We start from the raw sequence: 23,095 nt of genomic DNA, 5'->3' as shown, positions 1-23,095 counted from the left end.
AAGTTAGTAAGAGAGTTCTTTGAAGACTCCTCTCGGGGCGGTAAACTGACTTTAAACAGAAGAGAAGCCATCAGGAAATGGGAAAAAGATACTAATAGGACCGGAGGGTCGATAGATAACATCAAGAAGTTAGAAACGGCGCTGGAGAGGCGAATCCATGTGAAAGATATCACCGACGGCTTTATTTACTCCGGAACGCACAAATATGGGGGCCGCGGTGCGCCTATAGTCATCTACCAGCACAATGGGCACGCCTGGCGCGAACTGCGGTTCCCAAGAAAGAAGGAAACGAAGGTCTATAAGAATTCTCCATTGACAGAATTAGTTCATGAGAATTCCATATGGTTAATGGACGCGGAGGGAAGTCAGTTTATGACCCAAGATGGTACTTTATACCGACCGGAAATGGAACACCTGCGCATACAAAGTGCATGTGAATCCCTTGGTGAGGACTTCTCAGACGAGGTCCTCAGCTCTCGTAGTTTGGACTTCTTGGCGGCCAAGAAGAGGAATGGGTGGAAACCTACCCCAAAAGAGTTCGGAGACATAGCCAAAGCCTGTGTAGAGCATGGTCACGGTGGTCTTTGGAACATGGAGTACGACGAAGACGAGTACGTGTCTCTGGATATGAAACACTGTTACCCTGCAAGTTTTAAAGGTCTAGGGGATTGTAAGGAATATTACGACCGTTACGGACATCCAGACTCCCAATTCTTCCGCGTTTCGTTAGACGGTCACTACGACGCCCCAGCAACTGGATTCGTACGATTAACGTCTTGGAAGTTGGCTAAAGACTTACATCCCATAATTTACGCGTGGTACGGGAAGCATCTACAAGAGAAAGAATGGATACCCATACCCCTATTGAAGTTCTTTGAAGAGCGCAAGCTTTTAAAATACACAGCGCATGAAGCCATACTTTGTCACAGCGCCTTTACCAAATGGTTACCAGAGCATAACCCTACGGCCCGAATTGTCATAGGTAAATTCACCCAGGGCGCTAAGGAGGGAGAAAAACACATGCAACGGCGCTTAATAACAGACGAAGGTGAGTTGAGTTTCCTCATAAAACGTGCCCATGACCAAGGAACCATGGTGTCCGTGGAGAAGTGGGACTATTTCATAGAAGCCGAGCAAAAAGAACGCAAATGGAATGCTTTGTGTTACTACCAGGACCATCGACCACAGTATTACCATCTGCGTGCCAGCATGTTAGCATATGCGCATATTAACCTTCTTGCGATGCTGCTGCGGTTCGACAAAGAAGACATTCCGCGTGTAGCCACGGATTCTTTGTACGTGAAACCGCACGTCTTAGAAAAGATGAAAGAATTCTACACAGAAGACGAGTTAGCGGAAAGTGGCCAATGGCGCGTCAAAGACGAAGAGATCAAAGCTTGGAGAGGCCGCGTAGAATATCACGGCGAGCACGCCCAGGGTTCCGTAACGCCTACCAAAGAGCCTCTACCTTCAGTTGCGGACCCTATTTCCTACCAACGCTTCTCTTACCTCTACGGTACGGGAGGCAGCGGTAAGACGACGCGTGTTTTGGAACTCTTTCCCCGCGTGAAGGTGTTAACGCCAACGCATCGTTTGGAAAGAAAACTCTGCGAAATGGGTTACGACGCTCAAACGTACCACAGCTTCTTCCGTTGGAATGGCCAAAAGTGGGTACCAGAAGCCATCCACGACATACCTCCCGTGATACTTTGGTATGAGATTTGCACCGTGCCTTTGGAAATCCTGCAGGAGTTCGTAGAGTTCCTTCGCGGGAAATGTCAAGTAATATTCGCCGGAGATCCCTGCCAGCCTCCTCCAATAGCCGGAGAGATGCCCCACGAATGGCTAAAGGGGTTCGTAGACCATGCAGAGGAAATTAACACCGACTACCGCAGTAAGGATCAAGTAAGAAACCTGAAAGCGGAATTAAGGGGCCTTAGTGACGCCGACCAATGCAAAACACTGCGCAAACGCGTACGAGCGAAGAAATACGAGGACTTCCTTTACACGTGGCACCCTAAGGATCTGGTGCTAAGTAGTAAGCGCGCGGCACAGTCTCGCATACAGAAAGACTTACTCAATATACACCGAGAGCGCTTCCCTACGCATCCCGTACCTGTTTGCTACAAACCCCACGACACCCGCATGCAAAAAAGAGACGTCTGGGTACCTGGTACCGACATCCAACTGCAGAACGCAGTAACGCATGATAAAGCCTGGGTACCCATAGAAAAGGTGGAAAAAATAACCTCCCATCCAGACTGGCGCTTAGGTTATTGCATGACAGTCCACAGCGCGCAAGGGCTTACCATAAGAGAAACCTTATGGATCATAGACCAGCGGTTGTGTTGGAGCAACCTTATCTACACCGCCGTAAGCTGCGTAGAATATGCCAAACAGTTAAAAAGAGCCTGGGGGCCGCAACTGCGCTACGACCGCATCCCAGAGGACGTAGCCAAAGAGAACATTGCTAAGAAACTCCTTCGCTACAAAAGACACGACGAAGAAAAGAGTATGGATCCCCGCTATGCGGGGGTCAAATTCGACCTATGCGTGGACGACGTCTATAAGAAAGGGGCAAGGTGTGCCAAATGTAACATACCTCTACTATGGAGGTTTGACCCAAATGACGATCAGCAGTTCTCCGTGGATCGCATAAATAATAAGCGCGGCCATTGTAGAGGCAACGTAAGGTTGACATGCCTAGAGTGTAATCGGGCGCGTGGAGCAGCATTACTCTGAGTCTTTGGGGACTATGAGCAGCTCTTCCATGACGAATCCGCGACTTGGGCCATTTAGGTAATACAACACGGGTTGCCCTTCCTTGGTGACGGACTTCGAAATCTCATACGTTTCCAGGGACCAGTTAGGATCCGTGGCTCTCTTACTGCCACCTTCGAGTTCCCCCGGCTGATAGAGGTATCTGACCACTATGTTGCGGGGTAGCTTTTTTTCCTTCAGTCCGACCGCCCTTGAACTTCTGACGTAGGACTTGTGCTCCACGTGTTTCTTCTTCATAGCATCCTTGGGTTTCATTCCCGTAGCCCTGGCCGCCTCGTTGTTCAAAGCCGCGACGACCTGGGGGAGCCTCTGGGTCCATTCCCTGTTGCGTTTGGAGGGATCTTCCAGCTCTTTCCAATACTGGTACCCAAAGAGACGCTCGGCCAGGGTCTTATTAAATCTTTCGACAATGCTCTGACCCCTGTGGTACTCTGCTTCGGCTCTCCTAATCTTAGTGCTGTGGTCTTTCAGGGTCTTAGTAACCACGCCCATGAACTCTGTCCCCGCATCCACTTGCAGCAGCTTAGGCCATTTCAAGACGCGCTTATAAATCCTACCTAGGGCTTCTGCGACTTCCCCAGAATCCTTGCTGGTTATGGGTTCGGCGTCCTTGTATCTGCTTGCGATATCAACTACGGCCAAAGCGTACCTATAGGTCTTTTTTCTCAACTTATCGTGCGGTAAGAAAAGCAAATCCGCCTGATGAACTTCATTGGGGGTATTTACGGTAAAGCTGGGCCTGGAAATGTACTTGGGCACGGGAAGATAGACCTGCCAGAGGGTTTGTTTTCTTAGCCAGTTCTTAGCCGTTTCTTCTGATACCCTGGCCGTGGTCGCGAGTTTCTTGATGGCCGACGCTCCTTTCCAATAGCCTTCAGGCCCATAGTAAATCCTTTTGAGTTTGTCCTCTACGCGGCCCATTATATGAATTCCAAAACAAGATTGATCTTTCGCCCGTTGAAATCCGCCGTCTTTCCGTCCACTTTAATGGTGATGTTTATGCTTTCTACCAAATTAGACAAATCATAGCTCAAAGAAATGGGAGTGTATTCTACTGGGTCAAATGGATTACCTTTGGGCAGAAACTTGGACATAAGAGAAGACTTTTCTCCATTGTTGTAACTATGGACCAAGTCGCAATAGACTTCGTAAGAGGATGCGACTTTCCATTTCACAGGTATGGCTGTGTCGGTAATTGTCTTGCCCGAGGCACATAATAAAGATCCCAATGGGTCAGACTTTCCAAAAGTTACTGAATACTTTGGCATATTATGTTTGAAGGTCATTTCGTGCGGCAATCCTGTGGTGAGCGTATAACCGTGTTTTGCTAATTCCTTAGCAAGGGTGATTGGTGTGTAATGTCCATCGGGCAGCAATACGCCTTGATAATTGCCGCCGCCTTTATGCTCAGTGATCAAGGCATTGACTAAATTATACCAAGAATTGTACAAAGAGCAACTAACCAGCCGAACCTTATGGGCTTTAATGGGGGGATTCAAATAAGTGGTAAAGTTATTTTTATCGCTTTCCAAAAAGACGATCATATATTTCAGGAAACACAGTTCCCCTTCGTTAGAGCAGATACGCCAAAGCTACGCCTCCTGCCAGCCCTGCGACTCCTACGAAGACCAGCTCATTGTCTTTTTGTTTCTTAGAAGGCTGATAGTAATTCTTAAACTGAGGCCTTTTTAACCCCGTTAATGCCACGGGGTGTGCTTGCGCATAGAGCTTAAAGGCGTAGTCCGTGTTTTCGAAGTTCTTATCCGCCTGCATCTTGTCTTGGTAGTTCTTATCCAACCAATCCCTGTAAGCTTGTCTTTTTTCATTCCAAGCTGCCACGTCACGCTGATATTTCTCCAGCGCCAAGTCGTGTCTCTTCCTTTCGGCGGCTAAATCTCCGCTTTTGTCGCCTCTGACTAATCTATCCAAATACTGACCACCATAATTAGCTCCAGTGAATGCTAAAGCTGCAATAACTCCACCTGCGACCACGCTAGCCATTTATACATTAGGAATGTACTTTTCCTTCTGTAGGTAATTCTTTGCCATGATAGCCCCGCCTACGGCAGCGGTCATTTTAGCAAAATTAGCGAAGCTCTTGCTTGGGTCTTCAGTAAAGTCTTCTTTGAGCACTTTCTTACCTACCCAACCAATACCCGCAACGATGGAAGTAATGATAGCTGCTTCTTCAACAGTTTTCAATAACGCGGTTGACATTATATTACAGAGCGAGAAGGTTGTTACTCCATTTCAGGGATCTTACTTTTTCTAACAGCCGGCTCCACAGGTGCGTGCACGGGCGCGTGATATGTTGGTGGTTCTACCTTTTTCGTTGCCTTCCATTGTAAGTAAAGGCTACCTGCTGCTATAGCAACTCCTAACGCGCCGATGACGTACCCAGGATTAATAAAGGATTCCTCTTCTCTTTCCTCCACCTTTTCTTCTTTTTTGGCTTTGTTCTTCCTATTCATCTCCGCGAGCTTCTTCCCCGCGGCAACTCTGCCTGGAGATTTAGCCTTGGTAATCTTTTGCTCCTCTTGGGGCTGCTCTACCTTCGACTCTGGTTCACTCATTTATATCTAAGGACTTGAAGGACTTGATAAGTACTTGAGAATGACTTAAGTAAGTACTTAAGGACGACTTGACTAAGTACTTGAGGCGACTTGATCAGGTACCTCAGCAAGTGCTGCCTGGAAGACCTTTTCGACTTCTCTGTCCTTTTTGAAGTCCTTCCAAGACATCGTAAGTTCCTTCAAGTCAACGTGCTGAGCTACGTGAAGTGCCGCAGAGGCGACTGCCATTAACTTACCGCACTTCAAAGACAACCACCCGCAGGTTATCTTAAGTTCTTGGGCGATGACATAGTCCTCGCTAATGTCCTTCCGTAGTTGCTCCACGTCGTCTATGGGCAGCGCAAGTCCAAGCAATTTAGTCGCAAGTCGGATAGCGGAGTCTGCTACGGCGTCCGTGGTCTTACTTGCAAGGGCGGCCTCGTACCTCTTATGGAACTTCTTAACCTCCTCTTCTGACAACTTATTAAGCTGCTCATGGGTAAGTTCCTTGCCTATCATTTCTTTGCACTTCCCAGATGACACAAGGATGTTAAGTTGTTCCTTGAGGTTGCTTTCATCTAGCTGCGTGGGGACTTCATCTAAGAGCTGCTCAATGTCCATATACATTAGGAATCATAGATTCCAACCGTGTAGGGAAACCTTAAAGAGAAGATCATTTTGGAATGTTGGTGCGTTTTTAAATGCCGCATGTATTCGTGTAACTGTTCCTTGGATATCTCACCGCCGTAGTCGCTTAAGATGGTTTCCAGATCAGACTTACTTGGAGTATAAAATACTACGAGAGAGCCTATGTTTTCCCTGAAGGGTTTAGAGACACTGGTAAGCTGCTGCGAGAGCAACCAAACGCTGATATTGTCGTGTCTACCGCTGAAGGCGAGTTTAACGAGCTCGGAAGTGCGTCTTTTTACGTCGTCCCCACAGGCAATGTCATCCAGTATAAGGAGGGTTTGCGTATTCTTGGGGAATTGTTTGTGCCAAAACTTAAGATGGCCGGATAACTCGTTAGGATCTAAGATATCTACAAAGAAGTCGTCATCTTTCACTCCTATGCCCGTCCAGGTGCGGTTATTCACGTAGGTGGGGCAAAGCAGCACGATGTAGTCGAAACGGTATCTAAAGGGTCCTAATAGCTGCTCCACTACGAATTGGGTCTTTCCGCAGCCGGTGGGTCCTACTATCAGAGCATTGCAGGGAATATGGTTCGGATCCATTATATATACGATGGACCCAGTGGACGCAGTAAGAAGGATTGCCACCGATGCAAAAGATAAAAGAGACACCATAGAAATGCAAAGGGAGGAGATTGACCGGTTAAAAGAGCGCGTGCAGGAGTTGTACGATGAAATGTGCGGTCTGAAGCGCGCAGAAAGGTTTGGTGCGCTCTTGACGATGGCGGGCTGGGCTAAGGAGTCCGTTAAGGACTTCATGCGATATCCCCTGTAGAATGTTAACAATAAGGTTAAATCTTTGTTAAGGATGCCCGGAAACTATTTCAAAGAGTGTCTCAGAATGTTGACGTTTAGGTTAAATCTTTGTTAAGGATGCCTGGAAACTATTCCAAAGAGTGTCTTAGCTTTACTATTTTGAATCCTGCAAGCGCCCTTTAAAGGGGGTCCTTATTTTTATTTATTATTATTAAATATCCTTAATTATTCTTAATAATAATAAATAAAAATAAGAATGGGATTTGAGACTCTTTGCGCAAACCCTACCTTACTATCTTAAGCCGCCTACTAATCCTTACGGGCTTTCCAGGCATCCTTAACAAAGATTTAACCTTATTGTTAACATTCTGAGACACTCTTTGGAATAGTTTCCAGGTATCCTTAACAAAGATTTAACCTAAACGTCAACATTCTGAGACACTTTTTAAATAGTTTCCAGGCATCCTTAACAAAGATTTAACCTAAACGTCAACATTCTGAGACACTCTTTGAAATAGTATCTGGGGCAAAAGAGTCCATTAAGGACTTTATGCGGTATCCCATATAAGGGTTATTAAATCCTTATTATATATGGAGTGTGAGCGGTGTAACAAGGAGTTCAGCTCGAAGCAAATGTTAAAATACCACCTGGAAAAGAAGGTGTGCGCTAAGAAGGCACGCGAAAGACGTTGTAAGGAATGTAATCGCCTCTTTAGCAGCGCGCAGATGTTGGATTACCACGTGGATAACCGCGTTTGCCTAAAGAACGTATGTGAGCGCTGCGAGGAGGACAAGAACGACGAATGGCATCGACATCGGTGCTGCGGTAATTACGACCTGCTGAGCGTGGCTTGCGAGGAGCACGGCGACGTTGCTGCACGATGTTGTCCGCAGGAAACCCAAAGGAAGTTGACGCGCCGGAAGAAGGAAATCGACCAGCGCTTTGCGGAGTTTGACCTCGTAGAAGGCGTAAGGTGGGAAGATAGGGAATATTGGGAGGCGCCCTGCGATCGCTGCGGCTGTCAAAGGAGCGGTCAACATATTTGGCAGTGTTTGTATGAAGGCCAAGGCGGTTTTGAAGAGTACTTAGATCGCTTTGAGGCCTGGCATGCCGGCAATGAGGCCGCAAGGAAAGCCCGTAGAAGTTAGAAAGGACCTAAGATAGTAAGATAGGGTTTGTGCAAAGAGTCTCAAATCCCATTCTTATTTTTATTTATTATTATTAAGAATAATTAAGGATATTTAATAATAATAAATAAAAATAAGGACCCCTTTTAAAGGTATATGCTAGCCTACGCAGCTGCCTTTCTGGGAGGCATTCTAATTACCCTTTCAATATATGGACTGTATTACTTGCGAACTACCTGCCGACTGCAATACCCCTCGTAAGCCACCGATACCCAAACCGCGTAAAAAATACATCTGCCTTCATTGCGACAGGGTATTCTCCGAAGGATCCTTTGTGGGGCATTGGTGCTCCGCGGATCCTAAAGCGCAGCGGACTTTAGCAGACGCGCTTAACTACAAAGAGGAGATGGAGTGACTCTTCTTTCAATGTCAAACTTCCATCGGCCATTTACCTTACCATAGCTGCGTAAGTGGGTGAATTCCTCGCCCTGAATTACGTACCGCACGCAATCCGGCGCCCAAAGGGAATATTCCTTACCTTCTAAGTCTTTGAGGACTAACCGTAAACGGTCGATGTCTTCGAAGACGACGTAATTTTTTATTTCGTATGCTTTACCGCAAATCAGGTCACGCCAGTGTATTTGGTTGACGATCATTATATCTATGAAATATTCTTAAATGCGTTGCCCTTGTCTCCGTAGTCTTGAAGCGTTTGCAGCACCACCGACAGGGAATACGGATGCCTTCCGCGTAGTTGCTAAGGGCACGACAGATGACGTCATAATCGTTGCTAACCATGGTCAGGTAACCATTCGCGTCATACTGCGAAATTATCTTGCGTTGGTCTGCGGAGAGTATGCCATTTCCTTTCGGCGTCTTTAATTCGATGCAAAGCCCTTCATACCTTAAATGCGCGTTCAGTATTAAGAGGTCGGGTTGACCCCTTTGATAACCCTTCTGCCAGCATTTTATGCGTTTGCTGTCAGAATCCTGCAATTCCCCTAAGCCGGGCGCTATGAGCATCTGTGGGTAGAAGCGGCGTATGTAGTCCACGACTTTCTTATGCAGGTCAAACTCATTTTCCATTTTGAAGACTAACTTGTTAGGACTATCGAACCGCCTTTCTATTTCATACTTACCTGTCTTTCTCAATGCGGGAAGAACGTCCTCGAGGACCCAATCCTGGAATGTCTCTGCCGTTGGCATCTTAGAGCTAAATATTAGTTGATACAACCCAGATTCGGTTACGTACAGGGAATTAGGCTGTGAATACGAGGGGAGGCGATTCACCTCCACTCTAAGTTCGCTAAGCTTTACCTTATACTTTTCACGAACATGCACCTTAATTGCATCTTTTGGGCGTTCGTAACCCAACGCCAGCGCCACTTCCTTTGCTTTGAAGTATAGTTTATCGCCTTGCACTATGCATTGCAGTTTGGTTTCGTTGTTTTCGAATACGCGAAGCATTATATACCAACGATATTTTTTTATCAAAAGGATGAGCGAGTGGATCAATAGGCAACGCTCTTTAGCTGATTCATTTCTACGCTCAGTTGCGCGTCAGACACGACGAAGACGTAGCAGTTTATTTTATCACCGTCGCCCGCGGAGGCATTCTTGGTGCGCTTGATCTCCAATGTTATGCCATCCTGCGTATTTACTAGACGTAAACCCTGACCATGTAGGTCTTCGTCGTTAATGGTGCGCATGTCAATCCACAGCGCATACTTATCCTTAAAGAATTCCTCAGGGCTAATTTGGTCGCCAAACTTGCGCATGGCCTCTCTGTACACGTCTGCGGGCTTTATCCCCTGGGAGTAGACCTTGTTTGGGACTCCGTTGATATTCACGCCGACGTTAGTAATGTTGGGGTTGTGAAAGGCCTCGGAGTCGCGCTTACCGGCTTCGTAGGGTTTGGCAAACACCAACATTAACCCCGTGAGACTTCTTTGGGGGAGGTTAATGCTTTGGTTGATAACCTCATCCGTCTTATCCAGGAAGCTGAACGTCTTATACATCACTACGTGGTCGTATAAGAATGCCTTTCCGGCGCTATATTCCATGCCAGCGCTACGGGCCAGCTCTTCGCTGTACACCGTTTCGTACTGTAATTCTAGATTAGTGATAGAGTATGGGGTTGTCGTGGTAAGTGCACTGCTTAGCCCACCAATGATGTTATTAGCATCTGCTAAAGTTACTTCAAACTGCAGTTCGGCAAGCTGTCTTGGGTAATACACACCGTGATTCGTAATCACTTCAAAGTCTAATGGTATGACATACTTACTACCATAGGCGGTCTTTATTCGCTTTGCGTCTGCCACTGCGGTTTCTCCGCTGCCGTCAGTAGGTTGCGTTTTCGTAGGTGTGCGGACCTTACGTAGAATGACACTACCAATTCCTTGTTCTATCCTTTGCGGGCGGTCAAATGCTGTTAACCATAGATCCTTATAGGTGGTATACAGATCGTACCTATTTAAGTCCAGCAAGGATTCCCCAGCAAACTTGATTCTCATCTTAGAAACGATGTTGCGACCCACGTTGTTAACGATAATCCTTTCATCTGTGGGGCTTGACTGCACCGCTAAGTCGAACCTTAAAGCCAAGGTGCCGGGTACTAAGACTAGGTTATCTGTTAGGCGGGGTACGCCTACGTACAAGGTTTCCCCTGGCTTTGCGCTAGAAGGTGCGAATGTGACCCGATGAAAGGTGCGTTCTGCCTTCAGCCCGCCAACCTGCTTAGGTAATACGTTGGGATTTAACTTTGAGCTTATCATATATAATGGAAGTAGAAGGAACAGACCCCGACTTTGATCCCACCACTGAGGAAGGTCAGGCTGACATTAACGACGGTGATGAAGAACCGCTGCTTCCCACCCAACAAGTCGACGATTCCCTAAGGGATAGGATTGCAAAGGCCCTAAGACATCTCAAAGCACGCGAGTACGCGTTTCCGCGTGAGCACATAGAGCTTCAAAACATAGGCGAGCCGGAAGCAGCCGCGCGGGAAACCGTAGAGTGGGCAGCGCGGGAGCTAGAGCTGCGCTACGACAACTTTGATGCTGACGACGTAAAGCTCACGGAAAAGGGAAACAAAGTCCTCATAAGCGTCCAAGACTTAAGATTTCCCGACAAAGACCGCTGGACAAAACCGCAAAACCTCTTTGATGAGGAGGGCAACGTTAGGGGTGACGTCTTGAGATTAAGAGGCTTTCAGCGTGCTACTAGAAGCCTGTTAGAAAGGCTGCACAACTTAACCGAAAGGACCAACGCGGAAAAACGTGCCGCGGATCTGCAAAGGGAGTTAAGAGAAAAAGATGTAGAATATGCAAAGCAAGGTCAGCTACTTGCCGATGCTGAAAAGAAGTCCGCCCATCAAGATGAAAGAATAAAAGAAATAGGAAATCAGGTGGATCAGGCCCTGCGCGAATTAGACAAAGCACGGGAGGACTTAGGAGAAGCCCAAAGCTCTGGCGCCTCAGTGGAAGCACTGCGGGAAACGTTGGAAGAAAGGGAGGAGGAATACATGAAGCAAAACCAGCGGCTTGCCGACGCGCATAGGAGGGAGGTCGAATTTAAAAATCAAGAAATAAGGGAGCTGGTAGACCAAAGAACCCAAATTCGACGCGAAAGAAATCAAACTCAAAGGGCTCTTAACCTCGCCCTGCAAGAGTTGGATCTAATTAAAGACGATACCGATAACCTGCAAACCACCATAGCCGGCTCTTTAGTGGAACGGCGACGGTTAATGGCTGAAATCAATACTAAGGAGGAACAAATCCGGCAAAGAGATCAGGCCATTGAGGACCTGGAGGGGCAAATAGAGCGGCAGCAAGAAGTAATCGAGGACCAAACTCGTCCCGAAGAGGAAAGGGAGGCAGCCCAAAAGGAAGTAGATACGCTTGAAATACGCCTTGCGGAATTACGGGCGCAAAAGGACAACCTGGAAAAAGAGCTCGGGCTTACCACCAAGGAAAAGGTAAAAAGAGCCCTTTTGAAGTATGGCGTTCCACTGGCATTTGCGGTCGCTATTAGTACCGTAGTAGGAGTCATCCTATCCACGCTTAAGGCTACAGGCGCGGGCGTAAAGAAATTAGGCAATGGGCTGACGGACTTGGGAAAAAAGATGGCAGCCGGTCTTCCTGGGCTGCTGGGTAGCGTTTTAAGCCTGACACTGAAGACCGGCGGCGAACTGTTGAAGTTCGTGGGGAATAACATTTGGATCTTGGTCGTCGCTATCGGCGTGGTCCTTTTGAAGAAGATGCGGGGTTGATCTTATCCTTGTGTATTACTGGCGGCTTATAATCGTCGTCGGGTGCACGGGGTGTTCTAGACTGGGGATAAGTAAAGATAGTATTCGCACCGCCTTGATAATGCGGAACTAGCGGTATGGCAGTCATAGTAGAAATGGTCTTATGATTAAAAGTAGAATCGCTTGGCGCAGCTGATTGTGAAATAACAGCGTTTATCTTAACTTCGACATTAACGTTAGATGTTGCGTCAGTATTGATCTGAAGCTTTGCGTATTGACAATTAGCTACCATGTGAAAGGTTATTGGTACTATATCGTCTAGACTATTTGGCGGTTCATATGAAAAATGAGCTGACCGTCTAGTATTTTTCAGTGTTCTGTATGGTAACAATGGATCGTTATTCTCATCTACTACTCTAAATCCAATACCATATTCCTCCCTTACGCTAATACAAATTGTGCACATAATCAATCCCAACCCACCAACCTTCACCCACAATTCCGTGTCAACCCAATTAGCATTACGCAAGTATCTATCTTCCTCCAGAAAATAAAGGAATGAATCCTCCTTAGTATGTGGGTTCATATATACCAGCAAATAAATTTGCTTCTAGAGACTCATTACCGTAAGAGTGCAAATGGTTGCGTGGTTATATTTTTCATCTCTCTGATTTTCTATGCTATTTATGCAAACGCTCCCGGTGTCATCTACGCGCATTTGCAGCTTTACCTTCCCATGGCAATCGGCGACCATATGAAAAGTCCAAACCGATAAATTCTCAGCGCTGTCGGTGTTGGGCTCTACGGAGAAATGCACAGGCTCCCTGTTGTTCGTCTTCGCACGCATAGGCTGCAGTACGCCATTCTCATCCAGGAACCTAAAGCCGACGTTGGCGTGACTGCTCGCGCCCATGCAAATACTACAAAGGATCAATTTCTTTCCTGAGTAATTCAAATTCACGGACATGCCCGTGACATCAACCCAAGATGCCTGGGTGTATTTTTTCTCACCTGTGTAAGTCGTATAAACGCAATCTACTCCAGCCATGTAGGGATTACTCATCGCCATATATAATAGCTCAGACCAATGCTTGCAGCTGCTAAGCCGGCCTTTAGTAAGTTATGGTCATATTCCTCGGGTATCGCAGGCATAACCTTCTTTTTGGGCTTCTTCTTTACGTTCTTTGGTGCGGGCTTTTCTACGTGCTCCTTCTTAGGCTTCTCCACGAAATGGGGAATGTTCCTAAGAGTGTCAGAATTCACGTCATTCACCCCAAACTTCATATCCTTGGTTGCTCGCTGCAGCTTGTTGTTGTATCCCACGACGGAATCGGCGTTGATAACCAAATTACTTGGCATTAACCAACAACCAGGACTCAAGGCATAATCCAGTCGCACTTTAGACTGCTGCACTGCAAGTTGATATCTCTGCACCGACTTAGAGATCTCATTCTCGATAACAGCGCTTTCGAAGAGGACAAGGAATACTTGTTGCGTTTCCTGTGACGCACCGGAGGCATCTACGATGGGGCTGCGAGTGCTAACCTGGGCCCCTAGAATGCAGTAAACAAAGGCTTCGATGCTTCGATTAATCCTTGCTAGGTTTTTCAGTCCAATGCCCTTTGCGGCAAAGAAAGGCGCCCAAGGATACTTTTCTTTGCTTTCTATGTAGTAAATTAAATTACCCTTCGTTCCGCTGCCTCCTAAGTCCGAGAATTCGTAAGAGCTAGGATACCCCATGCCCGGCGTTTCTATGCTGGCACCAACATACGAAGCATAGGTGTAAGTCTCTCCTAAACCATGGGCGGTACCCTCTTTGTTACGAAAATCGGGGTTGGTAAGCTTAAACTCATTCCTTAATCGCTCCCATGCGACTTTGTCATATTTGTTATCCTTCGGGTTAAAGATAGTGTCACTAGGAAGCGGCGCTCCTAACTCAAACAATATCCTACGAATAGTAAAAGCAACATGAAATCGCAGGAAAGGAATATGGAACATATCCGCGGCTATACCGCATCCTTTAGTAGCAGCCCAGACGGCAAAGTTTAACTGCTGCGGCCAATACCGCATGTTGGGACCTGATAACCATTCTCTGGATTCTTTCCCTGAGGTATGTTTCATGGCAGTTTCTCTAAAGATGTCTCTGACCTTTGTCTTGAAAGTCGTAGGACCCACGGGGATTTCTAAGGAGGTAACCATCTTAGCAAAGTCATTCGCTCCACCTTTGTTGTCGTAAAATGGGTAATTCTGGGTTGCCGGCAATAGATTCTCTGGAAAATTAGGTTGCCTTTCTTTATGCTCGGGTTTTGGTTGTAAAATCTTAGGATGCTTTGGCTCCAAGTCCGCATTGCTGTACATCCTAGAGCCGTTATAGTAAATACCATCGGGCCTTCTTTCGAACTTACTAGGGTCTGCATGCGGGAACATCTTCCTAAATGCTCTCCAATTCCAGTAATCCCGGTTGTCGTGATGCGGCTGCTCCTCTATGTTATTCCCAAAAGCGTCGTACATTAGTATATATAATGGATGTTATACCATCAGCACCTAAGTTGTACCCAGATGTTCCCTATACTACACCTAACGAACTAAACGCTGAAAACTTTCGTCTGAATAAAGCGAACTTAATCTTGGCTTACTTGGAAGGGCAGACAAAACACTACGAAAAAGTCCGAAAAAAGTACGTCAGAGCCCGGAGTACGCTACATAAGATTGCGATAACTTCAGGATCCATATCTGTTGTGTTAACGGGCTCCGGCGTTGCTACTTCGCTTACTGGACCGGGAATAATCGTTGGAGTTCCTTTGGCCGGCGTTGGGGCAGCCTGTGGTATTATTTCTGCTGTTGCTACGGGTATTATGAAACAGTTGTCAAGCAAGATATCCAAGCATGACACGACAATAGCTCTGTCAAGGGCTAAAGTAAATACAATTACCGATCTTGTCTCAAAGGCTTTGCGTGACAGAAAGATAGACGACGTCGAATTCTCGCTTATTCTGGCCGAAGAAGACAAATACGAGAAATTAAAGACGGACATAAGGAATAAAAAAACAGTCGTAAAAGATCTTTCCGAGGAATCTCGCAAAAAGATCTACCAGGAGGCAAAAGAAGAGCTTCAAAGAAAGCTTGCTCAGTAAACATCGTGACAGGATTCTATTTACATATCGAACGCCGGCTGTCAGGTTCATATGCAAATTAGTTTCACAAAATATTACACAAAATATTACGCAGCCTGCATCGTTTTCACAAAATATTACACAGCCTGCATCGTTTTCACAAAATATTACACAAATGTGAAAAAACTTGTGTAAAATCATCGCCTGGGAATCCATCCTAACAGGGGGTGGTTGGGGTCTATTTTGTAAAATATTTCGTAAATTACGTCAGGATAATAAGGAATATCCTTATTCAGCCGACAAAACATCCACTCGGCTTTTGTCATATCAGAAACCTCAGGAATAGACTTACCGGTAATTTCAGACAAAAGATAGGGAATAGCTTTGTAATATTTCCCTAGCTTTAATTTTTTCAACGCTTTCCGTAGGCTTTGTGGGGTTGGCTCTTCTAAATGGTCTATGATTTTCTTCTTTACTTCGTCGCTTAAATATACCGGATGTAAACCTTGGATATGACTCATCCAGTCCCTGAAGTATTTTATTCTCTTATATGGCGTTTTCTTACGACCTCCATTGGCGTAATACTGCTCTCTGGTAGCATTTGGTACGGCATTACGAATATTCTTACCACACTCGTAACACTGTGCTGACGTGTCGTCTTCTATTTGCATTTTCTTACCACAACACCAGAAACCCTTGGGCTTAGGTATGTTAACTTTGGATCTTAGGCAAATTATACAGAAGTCATTGGTGAACTTTTTACATTCATGCATCGTATATATATCGTACATTTTTATAAACACTTATCTTTGATTCCCAACACAGCAGCAGTAAGGACACGGCGCGCGGCTTATTCCCGCTGCCGGCGCCTTCCTTAAACCGCCTGTAAAACCCGTAAATCTTTGACATTGACCGCGAGTCCCCCTTACTGCTGCTTTACAATAACCTAGAGATGAGGGCTGGCGGCAGAACAGCTAAACGCGCTGTGATTGGCTGAAACTAAATTTCACCGCTCAGCTTGTAAGGGGAGAGAGGTGAGTACATACCTGTGGTATGATGGATATAGCGCTTCTCAAATCGTGAAGGGACAAATCAGTGATTGTTAGAGAGTCTATTTGTACCAGTCCTTCTGGGTTATTCAGTCGGAATAACATACTGAGTAAGGACGATTTACCAGCACCTGTACGACCAACTATACCGACCTAAATACGGAGAAAATATAAATTATTATCCGGTCGAACCTGTGTATGCCGACCGCAGGTCTGGTTAAATCAATCTTTGCGATCAAGTATAGGTATCATGAGAAATTCATGAAAGTTTGAACCTTGAATTGCCGACCACCAGTCAAGGTCAAAGTAAGTTATCAGTCCCTGTGCGACCATCTATTCCGAACTATAGAATGTTTTCTTTAGTAATTCTTGATTAAACCTCTGGATTACGACCAACTAAATAACAACATTGTCAAATTGACTGTAATAATTCATTGCCGAACCAACAACAACAAACAAACAAAAACAAAAACAACAACAAAAAAACCAACAACAAAAAACAAAACAAAAAACAACAAAACAAAACAACACAACAACAACTACAAAAAACAACGACTACAAAAAACAACAACAAAAAACGAGCCTCTCAAACCGTCCGTCTTAATCAAACGACCAACAAACTTTTAATAAGAACTTGTGCGACCAACTGGACAGAACATTACCTTTTCTTCACTTTTGATACAAAAATTAAGATTCTTGAGAACTGGAGGTAGCGTCTTGTGATGGGAGTAGTACAGCCGCTCGGCTGAAATGACGCCATTACTAGGCCAATCCCGCGGGATTTGTAAGGGTTTCGAGGGCTCTGCTTCTGGTTCTAGTTGTGAGTACTCTATAACCCTCTCAACTGATGTCATCTGGCGTTCAATAAAAATATAACTCCATTAGAGAAAATTTTGCACGGCCGTTAAATGGCTTTCGAGTTGAGCCAATCAAAGCGAGAATCCACACAAACCAATCACAATGGGTGTGAAATCTGATTGGCTGCATATTTATCACGCCAGCTGTGATTGGTTCAACCAGGGTCATCATCCATGCACCATGAATGCGTGTTGCATGTTTTCGCATTAGGTATGGAAGGGAATCTAAACCTTCTTAACTGGGTTATTTAGGTTTTCCAATCTTAGACCACGTGTCAGTCCCTAGAGTATCATTTCTTTGCTTTACACAGGCTGTTCATGAGAAGACGCATAAATATGGATACAACTCCAACGAAGGATCTTATACTCAAGGGAATGACACGTGGTCTGGCTCAAATTTTAAAACATTATCCACAAAGTAAAGAAAACTTGAACAAAGATTTTTTTGTAAAGTTTTTAGCTTTAGTGAGAACGCATTATAACGAATGCTTACTTACAATGTTTTCTACTTCAGCGCTCTGCCTTGTACACCACTGGAACATGCCTGTTAACATCTTAGCATATGTCAGACACAGACCAACAACACTAGCGCTCAAAGCTGCAAAGAAAAAAGAAGAAAGATTAGATATTTGAAAGAAAAGAACAATAATTAAAAACATCTTAGTAACGACGGAGAGAAGATCGATAAAGAAGGAAAAAAGGAAAGAAGGAAGGAAGGAAGGAAGGGAGGAACGTATCATCATGTACTGCCCAGCACTCTTCCCATACCTGTTCCGGTTTCAAATGTTACCATGCTACCAATAACAGCCAAGGCCATGAACGAGGCACACATGACATCAAGTCTGGCACCAAGCCATCTTTGAGTAGTCAGAAAGAGGAAGTACCCAGCCGAGTGGTAGTTCTGGTAGTCATAGAAACTGTCAATAAATCGTTCTTCAGCATTGAAGGCTCTTATCGTCATCAGACCATCCAAACTTGCCGATACGTGAGAATACACTGGGCTACGGTCTGGTGAAGGGAAATACATGGAGTTATGATAGTCTGGGATTTTTCAAAAGCTTTATTTCTGTCTTCCTAAGCTAACAGACCAGTTTTGAATTCCAAATTACAGCTGTGTTTCTTGATTACAGACTCATTTACTCAGGCTTAGGCCCCGTCCACACGTATCCGAAAATTTTTGCATCCGCAACTTTTTTTTTGTGGATACGAAAATGTTCGTGTCCACACGCAGCGTATTCGAATCGTTTTCGAATCGTTTTCACTGTCCACACGTATCCGGAAATTTCTTGATCCGCCCTGATGCGCGCTAGTGCCTAGTCCCTTTGACGGATAGTTTTTCTCATTGAGCATGCGCAAAATCGTGTTTACGTCATCGTATTCGAAAATTTGCGGATACGACCGTCCACACGTATCCGTATTCGGAGCGTATTCGAAAATTTCCACTCTGGAGACTGTTTTCGAAAATTTTCGAACAAGTGTGGACGCAACCCGTAACCGTAAAAAATAATTTGCGGATACGAAAATTTCTAGATACGTGTGGACGGAGCCTTAGACCCGAATCAGTGTCTAAATATTCACAAATACCAACGGTAAAGTAATATATAAAGAATGCACAACTTCAACAATACAAACACTTTGACACTCGACAGAACACTTAAAACAGAGCATTGATGGAGAGAGGGGATAAAATTTAAGGGAACATGGATTTGTTGAATAATATTTTGCATATAGCCTAATAACTAACGAATAAAAAAGCTTTTCCCAAGCTCCGTTCAGTAATGAAGCACGCAGGAAGTGACGTAAGCACGTGCTTCACACACCTCTTTCGTGCTTGCGGCACTTTCTGCTGGCTTTAACACTGAACGGAGCACGGAAAAAAATTTGATAAATACTCACTGATAGCTTCCAGTCTTTTGATGTCTCGTGATGTCTTCAGGTAATAATTTCTAAGGTAACCGAAGAGGATAGTCATTGGTAGTGCGCCGACCAAAAGGTATGGGATGCTGACCACGTTGAGGAGAAGGATGGCAAATGTAAGGACACTGAGCTGATATTAAAAAAAAGTACATATATTTATTTTGTCATTCAGTAACTCACGCTTGATCTGTCATTAAATGTTGTTGAAAATGATGACAGGATGTCATCGAAACGTCCAGCAATTCTTGCGTTTATTTTCTTAATCAAATGTTTATCAAGATCCATACTGAAAAAACGATATAATTATAATCTTAACTGTAATCTTCCATAAGCATCACATGAACAAATCTGGAACCATTGGTTTTTCTGATCCGCAAATCAGTATGCTGATTGGAAATGACGTATACTTAGTAAAAACACGGCGTGGCACATAACGATATGGCACAATCTATGACACATGCAAGACAGCAAGGTACGGCACAGTCTATCAAGGCAAGGTGCGATGCAGCATGGTGGAAGAAGGCAAGGTACGGAATGGTCTAGCAAGGCAAGGTGCGGTGCAGCATGATTCAATGCAGCAAGGTACGGTATGGTACAGCAAGGAATGAGCTTAGCTGATTTTTTTTTTTCGCGCAACGTGATTGGTCTGACAGCGCGATGACTTTGGCGTGACCGTGCTCGCGCCATGTTCCGGGTCTGATTTGATTGGATGGAGAGTAAATTCTCGCTCAATGTGATTAGTCTGACGTATGCCTTGCCGTGTCACGACCGTGTTCGTGCCGCGAGCTTTTCACAGTCATACGAAAACTGCTGTATGGAAGAGCACGGTAATGCATGATGCAGCAAGGCATCAGGAAGTACTGTACAGCATCAAACAACCTACGAAAGATACCTACCCTGACAAAATCCGAAAATGAGGAGGGAAGAAGATCGTCCATTTGACTGATGTCTTTAGCAAACCGATTGAGAACACGACCTGTCGAATGGAAGGTATACGTACATTATTGATATACTTACTCCTAAAGGACAGGTTTCAGCACTATTTGCCAGACGAAATTTCGACAGTTTCAAAAATATATATATATTATAAAGCTCGTACGGTGGTCATAAGAAAGTCATTTAGTAGTTATAAAGCTCGTAAGGTGGTCGAGAAACAGTCGTGTAGTAACCATAGAGCTCGTAAGATGGTCGAGAAACAGTCGTGTAGTAGCCATAGAGCTCGTAAGGTGGTCGAGAAACAGTCGTGTAGTAGCCATAGAGCTCGTAAGGTGGTCGAGAAACAGTCGCGTAGTAGCCATAGAGCTCGTAAGGTGGTCGAGAAACAGTCGCGTAGTAGCCATAGAGCTCGTAAGGTGGTATAGAAACAGTCGTGTAGTAGCCATAGAGCTCGTAAGGTGGTCGAGAAACAGTCGGGTAGTAGACATAGAGCTCGTAAGGTGGTCGAGAAACAGTCGCGTAGTAGCCATAGAGCTCGTAAGGTGGTAGAGAAACAGTCGCGTAGTAGCCATAGAGCTCGTAAGGTGGTCGAGAAGCAGTCGTGTAGTAACCATAGAGCTCGTAAGGTGGTCGAGTAACAGTCGCGTAGTAGCTATAAAGCTCGTAAGGTGGTCGAGAAACAGTCGTGTAGTAACCATAGAGCTCGTAAGGTGGTCGAGAAACAGTCGCGTAGTAGCCATAGAGCTCGTAAGGTGGCCGTGAAACAGTCGTGTAGTCAACCATGTGCTCGTGAAACTGTCGTGTAATAGCCATACAACCTAAAGGTGGTCGCGAAACTGTCGTGCAGTAGTTATAAAGCCGGTAAGGTGATCGTGAAACAGTCGTGTCGTAGTTATAAAGCTCTTAAAGTGATCGTGAAGCAGCCGTAAGTTTCTCGTCAGGTGGTGCGTAAGCTGTCGTACAGTAGTCGTGAAGTATTCGCAATATGCTCATAACCTTAGTAAGGAACTTACCAACAGGATTCGTGTCGAAGAAATAAATGGGAGCCCTGAGAACGCTGTTAAACATGTTGTTGTGAAGATTTTTTGAGGCCAAGACAAAAAGGCGAAACAACAAGACAAATGATAGCAGATTGGTTACCATGCCAACGACTACGAGTACACCATAGACGATGATGTACGTGTCTCTGTCATAGAAGGGCAAGTAGAATGTCGAGTTACTTTTCTTTGGTACAACTGTTGACACGTAGTGTTCGCTGTCCGCCCTGGAGTGACAAATACATGGGTTTAATATTTTTCAACTCCAGACCACGTGTCATTCCCTAGAGTAACATTCCTTTGTTTAACGGTTGTGCATCAGACACATGAATTTGGATACAACTAAGACAAAGAATATTATTCTCCAATGACGGAAGACGTTGGACAAGAGGATGGAAGGACAGAAAGACAGACGGACAGACAGACAACTTTAGAACTCACCATTCAGCTAACCACCATTCTCCAACCAGAATAGATCCCTGGCAAGAAAAACAGTCAATGAAAATCTCTCAATAACATTAAAAAAAACCTGTTGCTCAGGTTTGACCTCAATTTTGTATAGAATATTCACGTGTTCTAATGAAGGTCCATAGAATTTCAAAGTCTTTGTATTGTTGGAGTTGTGCATTCTTTACTTTACCGTTGGTATTTGTGAATATTTAGACACTGATATGAGGCTAACCCTGAGTAAATGAGTCTGGTAATCAAGGAATACAGGGGTATTTTACGAAGTCGAAAACTTCTATTCGGGTTGTACAAACTAGCCAATGGCCAATGAGGACTCCATGTAACGTATATTGTACTTCAAGCAATAGAGCAGGTACATGTTACGTCATTGCCGCCATCTTGGTTGATGATAACAAAGCATTCCTCATTAGCTTCTCTTGTTAGATCAACCAACATGGCGGCTGTTTCATTGTTATTCATATCTCAAGGGATTTTGAGTCACATGGTTGCACACACTCTTTTACCTTTTGCCCCAAATCCAGTCAGGCGCCATTTTGAATTTTTAAGTACCCAGGCTCTCTCTCAACAGCTAGGGTTTAATTTGGTCGAGAGGGATCTAGATAATCGAGAGTTGAGCTTCGTATCCTACCTGTGATGCTAGTACTAGGATTGCTAGTACGATCATACCAAACAGGCTACTCCCAGCTTTTAAGTAATTCAGATACACGTTCCAGGTTACTGTCCCAGTCGTCTGTTTTTCAGCTTCTTGTTTCGACACGTAGATCTCTTCGGGGCTCTAGACAGTAGTTCAATAATTAGCCATTCTAAGATAAAAACCTGGGTCCAGTTGGCATTGCAGTGCATTGTGGGGTTGTTTGAGGGGAGATATTTCCAAGATGGCGGCTATTTTGTCCCCTAAACAGTCCCGAAATGCACTGCAATGAAATTCGAGCTTGTCTTTTCCTCAACCCCGTAATGGCCAATGCCATTTTTACACTAAAAACGGTTAGAAAATTAAACATTCATACCAGATTTTTCGGAGTTTATTTTTTTCACATCGAGTGAATTCACTAGATGCTTCCCTTTAGTGCTAAAGAAGATGTATTCAGCGGAGATGTGCTAGCTAGTCCAAAATCATTTCTCTTTGATCCTGTTATGAATGGGGGTATCATTGCTTCTTGTATTTGTTTTGCATTATTTTAGCAGCGAAAGCCGAATTCGACGATTGGAACAGTCTCGGTACTGTACACAATAATCTTTTTATCAAGTATTTTGAAATTTAGAAAGACAGAAAAAATAATTTCCATAGCTGTGATAAGCATATTACAACCAGTAGAAATGCGAGGTTTAAACGAAATATGCTAAAAACTCGCGAAGGCATAATTTTAGATTTCACTCAGCTGATAAAAGTTTTTGGATCTCATTATCTGCTCCAAATGGTGGTCAAACACTGACCACCATGTGCTGTTAACCAGAAAGAATTTTGTGATTCAGCTAATAAACATTCCCCACTAGACAAGAAATTATGTCTAGTGAAACCCACAGGCAGCCCAAACAAGGCTCCTGTGTATGGTTTATAAGGGA

The 23,095-nt window shown here is 44.8% G+C and overlaps 1 protein-coding gene across 1 annotated transcript in view; it reads right to left on the bottom strand.

Moving 5' to 3' along the window:
- Positions 1-23,095, bottom strand: part of LOC116295230 (ATP-binding cassette sub-family C member 4) — a 42,231-nt gene that overhangs the window by 3,637 nt on the left and 15,499 nt on the right. The window contains exons 17-25 of the mRNA XM_089034480.1: positions 22,161-22,307; positions 21,506-21,543; positions 21,041-21,291; positions 19,988-20,067; positions 19,071-19,221; positions 17,943-18,182; positions 17,672-17,772; positions 16,980-17,171; positions 16,315-16,470 (exon numbers count right to left, since the gene is read on the bottom strand). Coding sequence (XP_088890606.1) covers positions 16,315-16,470; positions 16,980-17,171; positions 17,672-17,772; positions 17,943-18,182; positions 19,071-19,221; positions 19,988-20,067; positions 21,041-21,291; positions 21,506-21,543; positions 22,161-22,307 — 1,356 coding nt within the window. The remainder of the gene's footprint in view (positions 1-16,314; positions 16,471-16,979; positions 17,172-17,671; positions 17,773-17,942; positions 18,183-19,070; positions 19,222-19,987; positions 20,068-21,040; positions 21,292-21,505; positions 21,544-22,160; positions 22,308-23,095) is intronic.

This window comes from Actinia tenebrosa, unplaced genomic scaffold, assembly GCF_029948245.1.
Source record: "Actinia tenebrosa isolate PJP-AT-01 unplaced genomic scaffold, QUT_ActTen_1.0 PGA_scaffold0__85_contigs__length_37466705, whole genome shotgun sequence".
In the NCBI taxonomy this organism is placed as follows: Eukaryota; Metazoa; Cnidaria; class Anthozoa; order Actiniaria; family Actiniidae; genus Actinia; species Actinia tenebrosa.
Note: the sequence above shows the minus strand (reverse complement) of the source record. Positions and strands in the feature narration are given on the sequence as shown.